The sequence below is a fragment of the Monopterus albus genome, unplaced genomic scaffold (genome assembly GCF_001952655.1).
Source record: "Monopterus albus unplaced genomic scaffold, M_albus_1.0 scaffold31.1, whole genome shotgun sequence".
Classification (NCBI taxonomy): Eukaryota; Metazoa; Chordata; class Actinopteri; order Synbranchiformes; family Synbranchidae; genus Monopterus; species Monopterus albus.
The window spans coordinates 6566625-6587318 of NW_018127911.1; the positions used below are offsets into that span (position 1 = coordinate 6566625).

Here is a 20694-nt window from a genome sequence, read left to right on the forward strand (position 1 = left end):
GGTCAGTATGAATCTAAGAAGACTGAAAATAGTGGGAATGTCAGTATGAGATGTGTTGTGATAAGCATTCCAGTGCTGAAACATATAAGGAGCCAGTGTTAATGGATACTGATAAAAAAACTAAAAAGAAATACGCATTGAAAATAAAACAGGGACCTGTTTGTTGCACAAGGCAGATGGGGGAAATTTCACAAGTATATTTCTTCTGAAGGCACATCAATATACTGTATAACCCCAGACCCTCTGAAAGAGCACAAGGAAAAAAAAAAAGATATTGAAAATACCTAAAATATTGCACCAAGTTCATTTCTGAAATGTGATCCTGTTTACAGCCATAGTCTGTTTTCTTGATAGCACTGTAGTAATACTAGGATTGTTTATTTGCCGTCACTTTGACAGCACATTCTCAAAAGTGAAAAATACCATGAGGCACCCTTCTCTGCTGATTTTGTTTAGTCTCACACATATAGACTTTTCTTTTCCTTCACTTCTCCTTGTACATTTTCTTACTTTCTTGGACATACAGAAATACTTTAAAGAACAAAAATAAATATAGGAATGCATAGCATTCCTCATATCAGATGAAAGCATCTATTAACAAAACCAGAAAATGACCTAGTGGCACATTGTTCGGGTCTGTGAAGGACTGTAAAGCTCACCAAAGATGAGGATTTGCATTATCTTCTACAAAAATGAATGTGAAGTTACTGAGGGTGTTAGGACAGGAGTTGTTACATTTCTGTACAAATGTTGCTGGCTTTACAGAGATACTTTATGGACAGATGAACTTTAAATTGATGGCAGGGTGATTTAAAACAGTTACTCATTTGAGATTCATCAACTTGCATGAACATTTAGATAACATGACATATCAAGACTGAAATAAAACAAGATCTGATTGGTAATGAACCAAACAGAAATTGTTTAAGTTAATAAACCTATTGATCCATCCGCAAAAACCCAATTTCATGTTCCACACACTTGGCAGTCAATGTACAGTTTGGCAGCAAATGATGCGCGCTTCAGGTTGAGATAAGTAACATACAGAAACTAATCAAGATGTCATTTATGAGGCATACTAAACAATGGGACATATTCTCAACATCCTTACATTTTGCTTCTTGATTGTGGCCCAAGCATAAAAGCATATTGCCAATCCAAATCTCTCAGAGAAGAGCAGCTGTTTAAATTTGTGATTACCACAGATACAGTTTGGCATTCTTCAAGTATAGTGGCCCACTAAAAGCTTCTAATGACATGTATTTAAGATGAAGGAAAAGCACAAATGAGAATTACTTCATAGAGTGCCTCTCCCTAAAGGTACACAGCTCATCCCCATCACTTTTAACAGCATCACAAATGCTTGGTGAGAACTCCTGTTGATTTTTGTTTATGACAAGCAGGAAAAAGACAGTACTTAATGTGATGACAGCTCTTGACTTATGACAACATCAAATGCTGTTTGATACTCCTACATGAAAACAGTGTTAGCCCACGTCAACAGGTCTACCGCCAAATCTGTCACTGGACAAAATAAAATTGGGTCTATGGTGCAGAGATAATTACTGCTTCTCTAGCTTTCACAGTGGTTTGCGTCAAACAGAACCATAGGTAGCTCAACTGGCAAGCTCAGCCTCCCTTCAGCAGGGCAATTCGTATCATCCTCTGTTGTTCTTCAGGCCAGAGCGCACTCAAGTTCCAATTATAGCTTGGCATATAAACCTTCACAAATGAAACAGGGCATGAAGAAGACTTCTTGTTGAAATGATAATTCCACTGAACCTTCTCTGCATCTCTCTTCAGGTTCTGTGGATATCTATTCCCACATAGCAAATTTTGTGAAATCCAGCTCGTTGTATAAGACTGTTGTAGCTTAACCAGAAACAAAAAATTCAGAATGGCACACAATGACAATTTTGTTTGCTCACCAGGATAAAAACACATTTTCATTATACTTCAGTGAAAAAAACGTAAATACTGAACCAAAACATTTACTCGGAGACCCATAATTCAATCAATTATAAAGAAAATCACAAATCATGAAAACACGAAACGCAGCAAGATGAAGGTGCCCTTTCTGCACCGTGTCTTCTTCTCAGACTCCCACATCCCGACGCCGTCGGAGAAACTTGAGGCACTGTGAATATCAGATCACCATCAGAACTCAGTTTTGTGGTTGAGGGGTTGTCATTCTCTCTTCACTCACCCTGCTATTGGTTTTAATTAAGACGATACAGAGAGAGTAGTGCTGGCCATTCATTCACTGTATAAAAAATAGCTAAACAATCCAAAATAGTGTTATCCTCTTCATACTCACAATTATCATAATTTTATGTCAGCAAAAACGTTCAGGAGCCTGTGCTTAGTGTACAGAGCAGAAGAGACTGTCTCTTTCATCAGGTCAGAGCTCAAAGTGGATTGGGACACTGAAGGCGCAGGCTCTCCAACTCCATGACTTTGACCACTTCAGTTCAAAGTCGAGCAGTTTTAAAGGTGTCTTTCAGTTGGTGGTAGTCATAATGTATGTAGCGGGACTTGTGCGCTCAGCTATCCCCCAATACACATGACAAAAAGACTAGAAAGGTGAAATGGACAAAGGACACAACAGAGGAGAGCAACACATGCTGTCCTCCACATCAGTTTTAGTTTATTTCATCCTCTCCCTCTGTTCACAATCCTATTTGCTTCTCCACACATTCATGGAAAGGCTCTGCGTTTCTGGACGTGTCCACCCCCTTGCTCTCTCATTGTTATGTCCAGAGAGCAAGGAGGCTCTAGAGGGTTATAGCCTCTCAATGTCCCTGTATTTCTTCCGCAGTATGGACACCTGGTCTTTAAACAGGACTGGGTCTAGCCTCATCTGAGAATGGACCAGGGGCATGGTGCCAAACCAGCTGGCAAACTTGTTCATGCAGGTCTGACGCTGTGCAAAATGGTCTGGGTCGGCCCAGCGAGACGCCCGGGAGCTCTGGGAAGTGGGACACAGGGTGAGAGTGAGGATGAGGGGTTGGTAAGGAAGAATGGGGATTGAAGGGGAGGGGGATGACAGAACAGGAGAAGGAGGAAGAGGCAGAGGCATAAAGAGAATGAAAGGAAAAGTTGCAGGCAGTGAAAAGAATGAAGAGATCAACAAACCAATGAATAAAGCAATTATTCTGACCTTTCAGAGCCTATTGTAATTATTCATTTTTTATTGAAGACCATACTGCAATAAACAAGTTTTAACATATATTTACAGATGACTGGTTCCGTTTTCCCCTATAGAGTGAACACTATCAGGGCCTTAATGGCCATCAGCCTCTACAACAATCATGAAAGATCTCTGTCTGTTCAATAATGTGCCACTGTTGTGAAAATAAATGACTGAATGATGCAGGCTTTTACAGCTCAAAGGCAAATGTTAGTTAAAAGAGAAGCTAAAAGTGTTAACGAAAGAGAAAATAATATTGATATTACTTCTGATTAGTAATAAGTAGGAGTGTAACGATAACCAAAAATCCCAATTCGGTACATACAGTTTGGTTAGTTTTCAGTACAGTAAGAGAAAAAAATACGAGTCACAAAATGTTTTGTCATTTATTATGAACTTTTGTTAATATGAACAATTTATAACTTTTTAAATTAAGTTTTAGATAAAACAAACAAAATATGTATATAGAAACAAAACAGGAATACTGCTGTACACTACTAGTAATAAAAGCTCCAATAACCAGGGAAAGGCTGTTCAAATCATGAGGGAAGCAGCGTTTATACTGTGCTCATTTGCTCCTTGCAGCAGTGATATCCATGCTTGTGTGGTGCTGTTTCAAATGAGTTAGCAAGTTTGATGTGTTGCCAAAAACATACCCATTCACCACTGAATGAACATATTAAGTGGCGGATCAGAGAGCAGTAAACACTAAACAAATATCCACTTGTCTTTGTCCATTGTCATATTTCACTGGGAAGCCAAAGTGTTTCCAAACAGACCTTAATGATAAGTGAGGGTCTTCTAGCTCTGCTTCTCATTTGCACTGGCCATGGTGTTTGCTAACCAGAAGCTTGGCTAAGCTAAGCGTGCTGTATGTGTTAAATGCACTTCGGCCGCTACCTAATATGCTTGTTTGGGAAGGCGGATTTGAAAAAATGTGCCACATGCAAAACATGTCACTATTAAAGATTGCATTCGGTTCACATCTGCACTGTCCTGTACCAAAAACAGTTCATTACGAATACATGCAACTTTACACCCCTAATAATAAGGAATATATTGCTTCTTTAAAGAATAGCAATATCACTAATCCCTGACTCATCATTAAAAAAATCTCTTAACACAGTACCTGTTCTGCCTCCAGGCATAAAATAAAATGAATTAGCTTTACAGCATAATTATGCTGCCTCACCTGTCCCATCATTGTCTCCTTGTATTGTTTCTTCTGGGTGACTTTGATGGGAGGCAGTTTAGAGACTGACGACACCAAAAAATTCATCAGAATGTCCTCACAGTTTGACATCTGGTCAACCATAGTCTTCAAACTGGCTGGAAGGTAGGTGGTGTACAAGTAGTGGTAGTATCTATAGAGGAAAAAAGCATGAGAGAGAGGAGTGTTGATGCAAAATGGAGAAACACTGCATTGTGTTAGTGCGGAACTAAATGGAAACACATTACAATGAATAGGGCTGTAACAGAGAAGCAAAGAGGAGCAAAGAGGACAGTAGTGTCAGTACTTGTGGTAGATAGCAGCCCCAGTCAGCACCATGGAGTAGTCATTGGTCCACTTGGAAGTATAGCCCCACCGCTCCTTGTTGCTGTCCCAGAAGTGGCTGCGGGCTGGGTAGCCAACAATGCGATCTGGGAAACTCAGCCACACTGTGAAGGCAAAGTCCACCTGGACCAAGATCAGAGAGGGACGGAGAGAGGGAGAGAATACACTAAGCCAAGAAACTACAATAAGTTTATTCCAGGGATCTGTATAAAAAAAACAGCTATTAGTTATCGGGCAGTCTGACCTCTGTAGTGGAGAGCACGGTGTCCTCATCCAGACTGAGTACAGAATCAGTGGGGATGGTGTCATAGGGCAGAAAGCGACTGCTTATCACCTGGTGTGATTTGCAAAACACAGATTCATAAGCATAATTTGGCTGGGTGGCTAAAGGCAGTAAGGAGTTTTATAAGGCAGCTCAATGACAACAAGCAATGTGTAAACAATGTTCATATGAGCACCATCAAGGTGCATCTGCCTGACAACTAGCACTACCCCTTTCTTCATGTCTGCTTTTGTGCTAGTCATTTCATCTCACTGTGTTAACAGCAAAGTATATATAGCCAAATATACACAGTGACATAACACAATGACAGCAAAACTGCAGCATTTCACTGATGAGCTAAAGCCACAGACAGAAGTCTTCAGGCAGCAGAGTGCATTATGCTAACATAACACTTCATGAAAATGACAATACCATGCCATTATAATACTCCATCTTTCATCCATATTATGGCAGGGAGGGTTTGGGTTTAAATTAAAAACTATAGGAAAGCAGATTATTTAAAACAAATTATTTCCAAATATCAGTCAATAAACATGTCAAAAAGTAAATTAAAAAGCTGTAGTGTCTGAGGTTTTCAAGTGACCAGAAGCTCTAATATGACTGAATTTTGTACCTGTGATTTGAGGAGTCCAAAACTCAATACCCGTTATTGGCAATTTGAAAAGAAAACAACCACTTACAGCTTGGCCAGAGAAGCTGGAAACACTTGGGGGAAAAATGGGTTGCCTGCTGTTTATACCTCAAACTTAATTCAATCTCAGGCTGCCAACACTGAATATAAAATGGCTGCAGTAATGTTGCCTAATGGGAGAAGTATCATGTTCACCTTGCTTTCCCCTTCTATAACGATGACAGGGACTGAGGTGGCAGGCCAGCGGTGCTTGGCAGGGAGAGGCTTGTCACAGTTCCACAGAACTATCACCTGTTCAAAGGGAAAACAGGTACAGCTTAGTCATCATTCTGAATACAGCATGTTCAGATTCACCTGCAAACCTGTGTATGCACACCTACTAAGAAAACTGTTTATTGTTTGACAATCCTTGTGTGGCTTTGCAATAAATGTAGAGACCAAAAATACACAACACGGTCTTGTTTCAGTTCAGTTCAACCGTCATGCCGCTGCAGGTCTATTTTCAGAACTGTCACATTGCCTACAGTTATTGTACCTCACAGCAATCCAGGAAAACTGAATTTACATTTTGAGAATTTGCTAAATTCCAAACTAAGGTATGAAACACAAGCCAATGAAAAAAGGAAGTTTTGCTGTGCATATTAAAACCTCTGCTCCCTGCTTTAACATAGTTAAAATGAGAAAAGGGTTTAAAAGCTTATGACCATAAAACCACTACTGCCACCCTTTGTATCTCAATATTATGTATTCACTCAGAGTTATTTGCAGTTTTTTTGCAACTGCAGCATTTGAGTGATTTGATAAACCTGAGAAATGACACCGACAGAAACGAACTTTTTTTTTTCTTCAAGTCAGCTTTGCTCACTTTTCCTGTAACATTTACTCCATTCACATCAACATCAATTTGTAACCACTGTTATCCGGTTGACTGGGTTTTAAATGACCTGAGCACAGTACTGAGACTTGGCCACGGCCACAAGCAGCTTCATGACTGGCTGAGACTGGGAGACCAGTGGGGTCACCAGATGGATGATCGCTGTAAACTTGGGGTATGGCTTGACACCTGAAAATGGGCAGGAGAGGTGAGAAAAGGTGAGAAAATAAGCTATTTCAATCTGTTAGATGAGATTTCAAGCATGAGCGCAACCTTCTAAATAAAGTTCAATCACATCATACAGTAAAACCTTGGATTGCGAGTAACCCGGGTCTGCGAGTGTTTTGCAAGACGAGCAAAAGTTTTAATTTGATAAACGAGCGAGGTCTTGCAATACGAGTAGTACGTACGCTTTGTCTGCCGAGTGTCAACGCACACCTGAGCCGATGGTTCTTGCGCCTCACTCGTACAGTCAATGCAACAATGGCCCCTCATGCCAGCCACGATTCTTTTCAAAGATAAAGTGCAGGTTAATTTGTACTTTATACTGTATTTTGTATTACTGTAATCATTTTTATATGAATAAGTGGTTGTGGAATGAATTATCTGAGTTTCCATCATTTCTTATGGGGAAATTTGCTTTGATATACAAGTGCTTTGGATTACGAGCACGTTGCCGGAACGAATTATACTTGCAATCCAAGGTTTTACTGTATTATCTTTTGTACATGGCCCTTAATATGATACTGATAAAGGGTAGCTAATAAATACATTACTGTCAAAATCTTTTCACTGCTACATTTTCTAAACTGGACAGATGGCAACTGCTAAACACAAAGCAAAGCATTTCTCTGACAGCTTTCAGCTCTTCGTTGGCGCTTGTTTACTTAGATCGGAACAGGGCTAATTAAGCTTATAAAGTAAAAGACGCAAAGTTAAATTACAAAGTCAATTACATATTCTGGTCAATTAACCAAGAAAAAAATAGAACATGGCAATGTGGCAGGTCTAATTGGTAAGCTCCTCTGTGACAAATCATGAATTCATAAGGATACAGTGCATAACTTGTGGCAATGACATTGACTCACATGGTAGTTTATGAATATACAGCAGCTGCTAAACACCAGCTGTTTCTGTGTGCTGTCTTAATGAAAATCAGTAAATCCCATTTAACTGTGCCATTAATGTGACTGTTTGCATACTGTACAACATGTGCATTAAAGATTTACATACCCAGCTTAGCGTAGTAGAAAGGGAAGTCTCCCAGGTAGGTCGAGTACTGAGGCTGGGTAAAAAGACCTCCTGGTAAACTGTTCCACATGAGGTTACTCCTTGAGGTGTGCTGTAGTACCCGGTCCTGGATGATCTGCACAAACAGGGAAGCAGGGGGAAGACCCAGTTTTTCAAAATTCAGTGGCTGTACAGCTGCTGTGGACTGTCAGTCAGATGTCAGCGGGAAATCAGATTTGTGCCAAGATCTTCCATGTCCATTCACTTAAAAATAAACAATAATTACACTAGTCTTGTGTGCTATTTGGAAACTGAGAGCAGACACTGAAACAATAAGTAACTTCAAACAAACAAGGGTCTTGCAGACCACAGTTTTCACTGTGCTGTCAGTCACGTGAAGAACAAATTCATCTGGACAGCTATCGCACACCAATCCCTTTACAGTATATCACATTTCTATCACTGATCACTGAATTTAAAATACTGACAAAAACAAACTTTCTTTATCAAACTTAAGCATCAACATACATATATCTTAATTTAAAAAACTGCTAAAATGTACACTGCCAAAATATCATTCTGAAACAAAAAGAGCGGGGAAACATTCCTCAAACACATCTTTTCTCCTCAACTGTGACAAGTGTCATGTGTGTTCTTTTCAAACCTCTGAATCTCATATTGCATGGCAAGTCGGCCTACAAACTAAATTAGAAACTGCTGCTGTTTTGCATGTTTTACAGTCTAGGGACAAAAAATAAAAACATGGCAACCACCCACGTTGACAGTTAATGACTCCAAATTTAATTACTCTTGCTTGGCTTAGGTGGCAGGCATTTTTTTAATAAAATCCACCTTCACCACTTATCTGTGAGAATTGTGAGAGACAGTCTGAAATACAGAAAATAAAACAATAACATCAAATCAGTAAGTGATTTTAAAATATACAATATAGTAATATTGTACAGCTATACATTGTGCAATGCCTTACAGGCCCACAGCATCAACTGTTTTCCACTCCACCAAAGCTCTAAGACAGCTCTTACACGGTGAGATGAAACCTTAATAAAATATTAAGCATTCTCAGGAGCTATGGGATTACTACAGAGCGTGCTTACTTCTTGCAGGATATAGCAGCAATTCTTGAGTAACAACTTCACCTTCTTCATAGTGAAATATCTACAATCCCTAGCTAATGGTAGCTCATGAACATACTACTTCTGAAGCCAAAACACCATCCTCTTACCAGTACTGTACTATGGCATGTGCTGGAACAGAGTTGGGATACTGAGAGTGTACTGAACAGCACTTTCTCTGCCTACTAGAGCCCTGACTTCCTTGAAATGCAGCCTCTGCAACACCATTGGGGGACAGCAACTATTAGTGTAAATTGAACCTCACATCTGAAAATCAAATGTGTTCCCTTAGTCTTCAAAATGCTGATACATTGATCTCCTCTTGGCACCTGGAAAGCAGTGAAAAGTCCTGCCTCACTTAAAGCTAGCTGAACACATCCTGTTTCTTCCTCTGTCTCGCTCCTTTATCCTCTTTCATCCCTCCCTGCTTTCGTCTTTGCTTGTTTGTAATTCTAGCCCAAGAGCAGCAATGATAGCCTGGTAGTCACCAGGAAGAATACAGATAAATGGACTCTGACAGGAGCAAACTGCTGATAAGATTGATAGCCAAGCCGCAGCAAGAAACAGCCTCAAAAACATGACAGGAGTGTTTAAGAAAATATATCATCCCTCTTGGTTTTCAATCAAGTATGAAGCAGTTTCACTATAGGCATTATGTCTGCAAGTGCACAGACTGCAGAAAGATGCCAGTACAAAACCAGTGACTGGGATGAACAGAAGTAACTTCAAAAAATATATATGAACAAAAAAAATCACAAACAAATGTACCCTGATATGTATTTTTATGCCTGTGTGAATTTGTGTGCAAGCATGCACAGTTGTTTTCATGCAACTGAAAAATAACTGATTTACTGGTAAATATGTCTTATTTCCAAATTACAGGGTGCAAAGCATTTATGCCAATTAATTTTCTGTTTAAAAATGAAAAAGACTGTTCATAATAATTCATACTATAATATACAGAAATTTAGGGATGCACCAATACCGATTTCATTAGTGGGTATCAGGTCCGAGACCACCCTCAAGTACATGTCCGATACTACACATCAGTACTACTTAAAGGCAGTATTACATTAACCTCATGCTGACTGAGCCGGTCATTAGGCGATGGAGAAGAAATTTCAGTTGTCTGTAAATAGTCTAAGATAAACGAGGATGACAAAAGTAAAGCCAACTGTGAGTTCTGATTCTCTGCTCTGTGTCTGTGAATGCCCTTCCTTCCCCATCTCACACAGACACACGGTCACATTTTACAGATATGTCAACACTCGATATGTGCAGTAAAACCAATAGTAATAGAGAGAGTAATTAAACACTTGTTGAACAAGCTGAACACAACAACAAAACCTGCAGAAATGAGCCATTTTCACTCTCCTCATGGTCAAAATACCTGGTCCAGATCACCCACTAAACCCATACAATTCTGCTGACTGTAGTGAATGAGGCGAACACTAATTGTATGTACTTAACGGTGGAGTCTAAGGAGCTCTGTGTATGTAAATGGGTTGAATCCTTGTGGACTTAGACACTGAGACCAGCAGCTCCTCTACAGCAAAGCAGGTGTGTGTCCAGCAGAGAGGACAGGATGAAGCCACAGGATGAAGCCACAGGATGAAGCCACAGGCAGCAGCCCATTTAAAGTAAGAACATGTATCCTTATTAAATTAAATGCTGAAATTGCAGACTGTGATATTATGTGCTCCCTGAACTTGCCATTCTAGGCGGGGGTTGTGGAATAATTTAATCCTAACAGAGGGTTGCAGTCCTACAAAGGGTAAAAACCACTGGATTACAGTATGTTATGTAGTAGGCTGCACACCTTCAATCAGTTACATCTTCAGTAGCAATGGTGGCAGTGTTTATCAAAAGGTTTTCAAATTTCCACAGCCTTTTGTTATATTTTATTTAATCAAAATCTGTGGGTAAATCTCATGAAAATAAAAAATGCAATTTTTGTAGTAGGAACAGCATTATTATAAAGTACTTGTATCTGTACATGGTGTTGGCAAAGTACTTGTACTTGGTCTGATAGAGTGGTATTAGTGCATCCCTATTGAAATTTGCAATTTACATGTGTGTGTGTGTGTGTGTGTGTATGTGTGTGTGTAGTTGCACTGTATGTATAAACATATTTGTGTACCTCCAGTGTGGTCAACACTATTTTCTCCACAGAGTTGAAGTAAGCCTCCCATAAAAACTGGGTCTGCTGTCTCAGGGACAGGATCTTATCCTGGTGAATGGAGCGCACTGTTGAGGGGATCTAGCACAGAAGTGGACAGATGTTAACATACATAATTTAGCCTGGACAAAAACAAAAACACTTGTACTATACTGGATATACTGTCATTTCATCCACAAAATGCACTGCCATGCTCAAAAAATACAAAAGGAAGTGGCAATGTGACAGCATTGTTCAGATCAGTGCCTTTTCTTACAGCAGTGCTGACAAAACTCTTGACTAAATCAAATTTAGATCTGTATTAAGTTTCTCCTGTAGCAGAAGCTGAACATACCTGTAACAGCAGCCTTTCATCCCCCATCACAGCTGCCGTATTCCAGTCAATGATCTCTGAGAAGGGAAGCTCCCAGCCATTACTTAGCATCACAGGCACACAAGCTGCCTATAAGTGTAACACACAACACAAACACACTGTTGGTTAATGACATAAACTGTTAGGAAAAGCTGCTCTGAGGAACTTGTGTTGTTCATGACACCCACAGTATGGAAATAATGCAAACCTACCACTACAAGAAAAAAATGTATAAATAAATGAATGTATTAAATCAGTACAGTGATGGTGTGGTCAGTGGCGAGGTGAAGTTAAATGAGCACCGCCCATGACTTTAGTCTTAAAATATTAATATTCAAAAGGCAACACCCACACATCACCCTTATGGTACAGTTTCTATTTCTGCAGGCGATAATATGAAGATAAACTAAGAAGATAAGAAAACTGAAACATAATACCAATGGCTTATGCTTTGCAAGACCATCACTGTACACGGTCCATTTCCCAAGCAATCAAATCAGGCATTTAACCAGTAGGACCAACACATCATATAACACTTTTCCATTAACTACAGAATTACTGCGTTACCTTGAAGAATAACTCTCAGCAGTGCAGCCTCATAAAAGTTATCATTATACTCAGTGGCAAAGAAGATGCACTTCACAGTATACTTGAACATTAATCCCCTACGCCTGAGAGATTTATGAAATTGCACTGAAGTGTGTATCCATGTTTGTGTGTGTGTGCACACCTTTATGAATCTGTTCACCTATTTGTGTGAGTGCAAACATGTGCACGTTGGTGCTCCAAGTCCGTGTGTGTGTTCGCAACAGCTGGACAGCACATTCAGCACTGCTCTGGCAGGCCCTATAATCTTACAAGTGCAGTACCATTCACTGATTGGCCTTGGTCACTACACATGCACACGCATGTCTCAGAGCGCTGCAGTTTTTGTCTAATCTCCTCTGTATCATTAGTAAAAGTAGTACACTGCTGAAGCACTGTCATGCCTTCACAAAGTCGTCTCCAATCCATCGCATTATACACACATGCAGAACAAACTCATTAATAAAACTGACTTCCATGAACTCTGCAAACACAGGTGTAACAGCATCTCAGTGCAACTTTAGCATATTGTGCCCGACATCTGCCAAAACAGCTAAGCCCTCCTCAACAATCCAGCTTTAGTTAAGTCATGTGAACACCTCCATTCTGGACTATCACACTGCTTATCTGGCCTGTTGGAATACTCCACTGGGCCAGTGTATCTAATACAGCATGCAAGCCTGCACTGCCTTCAACCTCCCCTAATTCTCCAGTGTCTGCCTACCCTCCTCAGCTTCTGTGCTCTTGTATAAGGCAGCCAGTGGACAGGCACACTAATACCTCCAGGCTACGTTCCAGCCTTAGACTTAGGTCAGCCTCTGCACACTGCCTCAACTACAGCCGCACCGCTTGCTCTGCCTGTTTCAACCTGGTCATCCGTCCACTGTCTCACCTTGCCTCACTCCTTTCACCCTGGTGGTGCAATTATCCTTCCATTCCAGTCAATACAGAGTCCAGCCTATGCAAGTCTATGCAAACCCAAAACATCCTTCTTATTCTACCTGCTCAAAAATCTCTCTCTACCCCAACTATGTCTCAGCTGCCTTCCCCAGCGCTGTTGCCTCCGGGACTTGATACAAACATAACTCACACAGAGGAAAGTAACACCATTAGTTTGTTTGCTTTTGATTTTTTTAATGGCATAAATATAGACTTTTTTCCACTGCTGCACTCAATATACTGCAAGCCACTGGAGCAGAAAACAGCTAAGACCTGAAATGCAATTGCACACTGGGACAACTCCAAATCACTCTCCCATATGTATTGACAAAAATACAAGAATATTTTTCATGTGTGCATGTTTTCATACTGGTGCTCAGTGTATTTGAAGGCAAAACGAAGCTTGCCAAGGCCTTTCCACTATAAACACTACTTTTATTAAGTCCCTACATGTCCAGAGTCAACACACCAGAATTACAATACCTGTTCACCTCATCAGATATTTACCTGTACACTGGCAGATTTGACAGCTTTGTCACAATTACAGAGCTTTGTGAAGCCACATGTTGGCCATTTAAGTATGCAATGCAGTATTCCTTTCAGCTTTCATTGGCAAGCAAGCCTGCAGGTCCTACAGTTCAGCTGAGCCTGTAGTGTCGGTAACAGACATGATCATACTCACTCAAGGTACAGTAGCCTATAAAATCATTAGTTCAAGTGGAATATTTTAAAATTGCTGATTGGTCACATCCCAGAATTACACTCATTTAACAAGCAGATATCTCAAGAGAACACTCATTTGTTAGATTAGCAGCACTGCTTTCAAAATGGTCCCATAAATCTCTGTGATATGTCACCTATATTCTTCTGCTGTTTTCCTTCAAAGACTACATTGTCTTACCTTAACATTATTATACCTTCATTACAGCAGCTTATCTACTGTGGACATTATAATTAACTGACAGATAAAGCAACTCTGTTAATTTCTGAACATTTTTTATGCCCCGAAATTTAGGCTCATTTTGATCCCCGACAACAATAACTCAAGTTCTCTCCTCACAGTGAAGAAAGGGCTTTTTATTAACATAATTCCATCAGGTTCAAGGTAAACTGTTTTTTTTTTATTCTCCTTTTTTACTTTGTCATAAAGAATCTTCAAACATCTTTGTACATCTAAATCAAATAGGCAGATTGTGCAAATGAGATCATAAGTGACACGTTCAGTACCATCTAGACAAATGTGACAAATGTACAAACATTAAAAAAGTGTAAATTATAATGTGAGAGGAGAGCAGAGCAGAATGCAAGTCTGCAGAGAGCAGACTTTTTGTGAGGTTTAGTTGAGTTCAGTGTTAATTCTGAAACCTGACGGACAGAAATGATGAGGAACAGCTGTAGTTGTGTGACTGACCTGTAAAGCCTCTAAGAAGCGAAAGGAACCAAGGCGTCGTCCTCGAGGTACCAGGCAGAATGTGGAGTTGTACAGCATCTCTCTGTAGTCATACCTGCATGATGACAAAGAACCAAAAGGTATCAGAAACTAATTACTTTAACATATTAAACACCACAACGCATACTAATATACACTAGCAGTCAAAAATTTGGACAACCTTTTCTATTCATTTCAAAAGAAAGGTGTGCTCGTGTGTACAGGGTCACAGAGATTTTGAGCAGTGTACATCAGAACACTGACAATCCATCTGTGCATGTACATATACAGTGCCTTGCGAAAGTATTCGGCCCCCTTGAACTTTGCGACCTTTTGCCACATTTCAGGCTTCAAACATAAAGATATAAAACTGTAATTTTTTGTGAAGAATCAACAACAAGTGGGACACAATCATGAAGTGGAACGAAATTTATTGGATATTTCAAACGTTTTTAACAAATAAAAAACTGAAAAATTGGGCGTGCAAAATTATTCAACCCCCTTAAGTTAATACGTTGTAGCGCCACCTTTTGCTGCGATTACAGCTGTAAATCGCTTGGGGTATGTCTCTATCAGTTTTGCACATCGAGAGACTGAAATTTTTGCCCATGCCTCCTTGCAAAACAGCTCGAGCTCAGTGAGGTTGGATGGAGAGCGTTTGTGAACAGCAGTTTTCCACAGATTCTCGATTGGATTCAGGTCTGGACTTTGACTTGGCCATTCTAACACCTGGATATGTTTATTTGTGAACCATTCCATTGTAGATTTTGCTTTATGTTTTGAATCATTGTCTTGTTGGAAGACAAATCTCCGTCCCAGTCTCAGGTCTGTTGCAGACTCCATCAGGTTTCCTTCCAGAATGGTCCTGTATTTGGCTCCATCCATCTTCCCATCAAGTTTAACCATCTTCCCTGTCCCTGCTGAAGAAAAGCAGGCCCAAACAATGATGCTGCCACCACCATGTTTGACAGTGGGGATAGTGTGTTCAGGGTGATGAGCTGTGTTGCTTTTACGCCAAACATAAAGTTTTGCATTGTTGCCAAAAAGTTCGATTTTGGTTTCATCTGACCAGAGCACCTTCTTCCACATGTTTGGTGGTGGCAGCATCCTGGTTTGGGCCTGCTTTTCTTCAGCAGGGACCGGGAAGATGGTTAAAATTGATGGGAAGATGGCTGGAGCCAAATACAGGACCATTCTGGAAGGAAACCTGATGGAGTCTGCAAAAGACCTGAGACTGGGACGGAGATTTGTCTTCCCACAAGACAATGATCCAAAACATAAAGCAAAATCTACAATGGAATGGTTCACAAATAAACATATCCAGGTGTTAGAATGGCCAAGTCAAAGTCCAGACCTGAATCCAATCGAGAATCTGTGGAAAGAACTGAAAACTGCTGTTCACAAACGCTCTCTATCCAACCTCACTGAGCTCGAGCTGTTTTGCAAGGCGGAATGGGCAAAAATTTCAGTCTCTTGATGTGCAAAACTGATAGAGACATACCCCAAGTGACTTACAGCTGTAATCGCAGCAAAAGGTGGCGCTACAAAGTATTAACTTAAGGGGGCTGAATAATTTTGCACGGCCAATTTTTCAGTTTTTTATTTGTTAAAAACGTTTGAAATATCCAATAAATTTCGTTCTACTTCATGATTGTGTCCCACTTGTTGTTGATTCTTCACAAAAAATTACAGTTTTATATCTTTATGTTTGAAGCCTGAAATGTGGCAAAAGGTCGCAAAGTTCAAGGGGGCCGAATACTTTCGCAAGGCACTGTATATGGTTTTTACCTTGAAAAACCTACTGCTACAATGATATTTTATAATAATAATCTGACTGTAAGTACCCAGCCAATACCAGGTCTCAGTGCAGCAGCAGACAACAGAATAGTGAAGTCAGCATACTTCTAAAGAACAATGCAACAAAGCGCAAGCACTTTTGGGACAAACCACCTACTTTCATCTGGGCTTCCCTCTCTTCCCTTCTCTCCACCCATCTTTGAACCCCTTGCCCTCTCACCTGCACATCTCAAAATCTCTCATTTCTTTCAGGCTCCCTTCATCCAATCTATGCTTCAATCATCACGTTAGGATTAAGGGGCTGGTTGAAATTCCTTCAGAGTCGATATTATATATGCGCAGGTAAAGTGTGTGTGAAAACGTAGGCATTGCGTGTTGCTCTGTCATGTATTAGAATGGGTTTTATGAGACATGACTGAAGTGTGCACATTTTATTTCAGTTTATTATTTGGAAACAAGCATTTCTCACTCAGGAAAAACTAAGAATGCCATGACAGCCACAAAAAGCAGAAAAGCTACAGTTATCTACAGTGAAGCACTATAATATACACATATCTACTGTAAATAATGCTACATCCACTGTGAGCCCATGATGTGAATCATCAGTCTGATTCGATCACAGCCATGATAGGTAATTATTTAGCATGATCAACAAATAATCCAGTCAGAGGTGAATAATGAACTGTTTCAAAGACTTACAAAAAACAAAAGTATAGGTCCATATCTGGGGTCGATATAAATCTCACTGTCAATGATTACATTTCCTGTCACTGCAAACTCTGCCCTATGGTCTTATCAACTGTGCATATTCACAGCAGCTAAGCACTGACTTATTTCTGATAAAGAAGTGCGTCAATCCGTAAAAGTCTTCCGTGAAAGATGCTCTCATGCATCCTTGCGCATGGCTACTCCAGCAGCGTCCTGGCTCTTCAGAGCAAGAAAATGAGCTTTGCGACATCACAAATGATCAAACAAGAGCATTCAGAGCACTTGTACCTCCACCAAGGCACAACATTCATACGTGCAAATAGGTCCCTTGTCTGAATGTCTGAATGAGCACCCTGGTCACCTTTTTGTAAAACTCTCCATGGCAACCTTTCTAGATCAGACCTAGTAACATTTATGTATCACTTTCACCACAATACAAGTCTGAACTGCATGCCCTTACATTAATGAATAGGCAAGCACAAGATTACAATGAACTTGTATGTATGGCAAATATCACACCTGTACTGTTTCTCTCTCCATCATGGTCCTGAGTATGGCTTAATGAAGCCGTGAGGAACATAAAAGGAACTATATCGGTATGACAGAAAGCCATCACAAAACAGTTGATGAAGCCAGCAATGTTACCTATCCTATCTGAAAAGGGTTTTAGTAATCACTTGTACGGCACCAATGAAGTGGTGAAGCAGTGGAAACGTTATAGAATACAGTGACAGCTCTGGTACACATGAAAAATGGGACTTAGCCTATGTCGTTAGTCTGGTGCATGACTGGAAACACGTCAGCTCCGACACTGCAACAAGATTGTTTCTAATGCTATTTTTCCTTGTTTGCAACTTTTGCCCACAACAGCTGTACATGTTAAGAAGGATTTTCAGAGGGTATTTTGGAAGCTTGTCTATATGTAAATGACCTTATAAGTACATGAGCAGATGGATATAGAACAGGTGAGATTTATCACTGTTCACTGCATAAGGTTGTGCATGCACAACTTTGATAAATGCAAACTGTCTTGTTCGTACAGACTTGCTCTTTGACAAATAAGGCCCCAGATTTCGTCTCCATATATAACTCCGTTTTTCCCTACTCTTCCAGATGGCTGTCGATTGAGAGGAGCAGGCTCACAGTATGCTACCACATCAGTGAAGGTGTTAAAGATATGTGCTGAACTTCGGGCTTGATGAGCATTTTTTTGTTTTATTTTTCCCAGATTGTCCCGGGTCCTCAACAGGCTGATCTCACCACTAAAAAACAGGACAGATGCCAGTGAAGAGTGAGTCAGTGAGCACTTAGTCATATCCTGTATCTTGCAGAAATGTTTTCAATTAACTCCACATGATACGAGACAAATCCTGCCTTGTCCCATATTTTTAGTGCTCCAACATGCAGATGGCTTCTTGTGAACAGAGCAATCTCACAGCAGCAGAATTCCTTGAATGAATCAAAATATTGTTTAAAAATGTATTATGTAAACCAACCAACCAAAGTGCAAAACGATGTATTCTACTGTTGGGCTGTGTGGATAGCTTCAGACTGACAAAATGCCATGTGGTTGACACCACTACATTCACTGAGGATTTAGCCTCAACCAACTGTTCAATTAAAGCAACCACATTGTTGACATTTCCTGACCATCCAGTTGCTCTGGGTAGCATACCACCACATTTTAGAAATTACTCTTCCTGTGAGTACTTGCTCTGTGTGTGTGTGTGTCTGTCTATGTGAGTGAGTGTGAGAGAGAGAGAGATAAAAAAAAAAGAACTTCAACTACTTCTGTGTTTCCATATACTATGTTCACTGGATAAAATTCTATAAGGAATTGTTACTGCTAAGGAAGAGGTACAAACTAGTACCAAATATCTCAACGTTCCGCTGTTGAATGCCGGCTATTTTTTGTGTGTGTGTGTGTGTGTGTGTGTGTGTGTGTGTGTGTTTCGCTTTTTGTGCAGTGCACAGTTGTCATGCACTGCTAACATACTGTACAAGAGACAGACATTGCTGGACATCACTAATCACAGTCCTCTGGAATTTGCCGGGTTTTATTCCACCGGATCTACGACTAATTGTCTGCTCCCGCAGCAACCACCATCAACCCCAGGAAGGCCCCGAAGCACCGACCTGGAGTGAGCAGGCTGACCCCAGGACAGTGATCCGGAGATGGAGACGCAAGCACGGCAAGAAGGGAGGGCTTCATGCTAGGCTAAAAGCTTGCGTTAGCCAACCACCACTACCCAGCCTCTTGCTAGCTAATGTGCAGTCTCTGGAAAACAAACTGGATGAGCTAAGAGCCAGGATTACAACACAGCAGGAAATAAGAGAGTCTGCTGTTCAGCTACAGACTCACTCAGTACACCGAGACTGGACTCCAGAAGCTGGTAAGTCCAAAGGGGAAGGTGTGTGTCTATGTGTTTATCAACAACTCAGAAAAGTCCTCTGAGGTGGCTGCAGCTTTAAACACATCCCAGTCTGTCTGGGCGAAACAGTCCAGCAGGGTACCTTCAGTCTCTGGGATCCAGAGTTTAATTTGTTTGGTGACAGGGTTTGTTTGTTTCAGTCTTTGTCTGTAAGCTGAATACAGGAACAAAGAAATGTGGTCCGAGCTCCAAGGAGGGGGAAGGGGGGCGGCCCTGTATGCACCACGTATGTTACTGTAAACATGATCCAGAGGGTTCTTGCCCCGAGTGGGAATGTTCACATGTTGGTAATATTTGGGGAATACAGTCCGTAGATTGCACTGATTAAAGTCGCCTGCGGCAGTAAATACAGCATCGGGGTGAGCTGTCTCTAGCGCGCTGATGACATTGTGGAGTTTGCTGAGAGCCGCCCTGGAATTAGCTCTTGGGGCTATGTATATTCCAGCCAGAAACACACAGCTAAATTCTCTTGGTAGATAATAGGGACGGCATTTCAGCAATAAAAACTCCACATCTGGCGAACAGTGCTTACAGAAAGAATGTACATCACCACACCATACAGGATTATGCTGAGTATGTGACCGGGTACATTAGTAACTGTATCGATAACATTGTGCCCACCATACAAGTCAGGAGGTTTCCCAACCAGAAGCCCTGGATAAAGAGTCAGGTACACCACATGCTCGCTCTCATGCATTCAGATCAGGCGTTGAGACAGAGTACAAAGCTGCGAAGTACAAACAGCGGCCAAGAGGCAGTACAGAAAGAAGCTGAATGGCTTCTATTCTACTGCTGACTCCAGACGGATGTGGCAAGACCTGCAACACATCACAGACTACAGGACCACCACCAGCATCATCAGCTCCACAGACAGCCTGCCGGATGACCTCAACACCTTCTACACCCGCTTTGAGACCTCCAGGCACAGCGCAGAGAGGAGACACACACACACCTGGACCACCCAAACCCCCACCTCCCCTCCACCAACTGTCTCACCAGGCCAGGTACGCACAGTCCTGAGGAAGATCAACCCCCGCAAAGCAGCAGGACCAGACAACATCCCTGGGAGGGCTCTCAGGGCATGTGCCAGCGAGCTGGCTGATGTTCTCACCACCATCTTCAGCCTCTCCCTCAGCCAGAGCATCGTTCCCACCTGCTTAAAGACCACAACCATCATCCCCCTTCCCAAGAAGAGCCCGGTCACCTGCCTGAACGACTACAGGCCAGTGGCACTCACCCCAATCATTATGAAGTGTTTTGAGAGAGTGGTGCTGGCCCGCATTCAGAGCAGAATACCGAACACCCTGGACCCCCTGCAGTATACCTACCAGCCCAACAGGGCCACCTCAGATGCCATCGCGGCTGCCCTCCACTATT

The 20694-nt window shown here is 41.2% G+C and overlaps 1 protein-coding gene across 2 annotated transcripts in view; it reads right to left on the bottom strand.

Annotated features, from left to right (window-relative positions):
* Positions 1–914: 914 nt before the first annotated feature.
* LOC109958190 (exostosin-1b-like) overlaps positions 915–20694 on the bottom strand; it is a 45357-nt gene continuing 25577 nt past the window's right edge. For both annotated transcript variants that reach the window (XM_020596638.1, XM_020596637.1), the window contains 10 exons: positions 14363–14456; positions 11410–11517; positions 11037–11156; positions 7767–7899; positions 6604–6722; positions 5855–5950; positions 4990–5079; positions 4708–4868; positions 4383–4554; positions 915–2968 (listed from right to left, as the gene is read on the bottom strand). In XM_020596638.1, the coding sequence (XP_020452294.1) occupies positions 2783–2968; positions 4383–4554; positions 4708–4868; positions 4990–5079; positions 5855–5950; positions 6604–6722; positions 7767–7899; positions 11037–11156; positions 11410–11517; positions 14363–14456 (1279 nt within the window). In that variant the 3' untranslated portion in view covers positions 915–2782. The remainder of the gene's footprint in view (positions 2969–4382; positions 4555–4707; positions 4869–4989; positions 5080–5854; positions 5951–6603; positions 6723–7766; positions 7900–11036; positions 11157–11409; positions 11518–14362; positions 14457–20694) is intronic.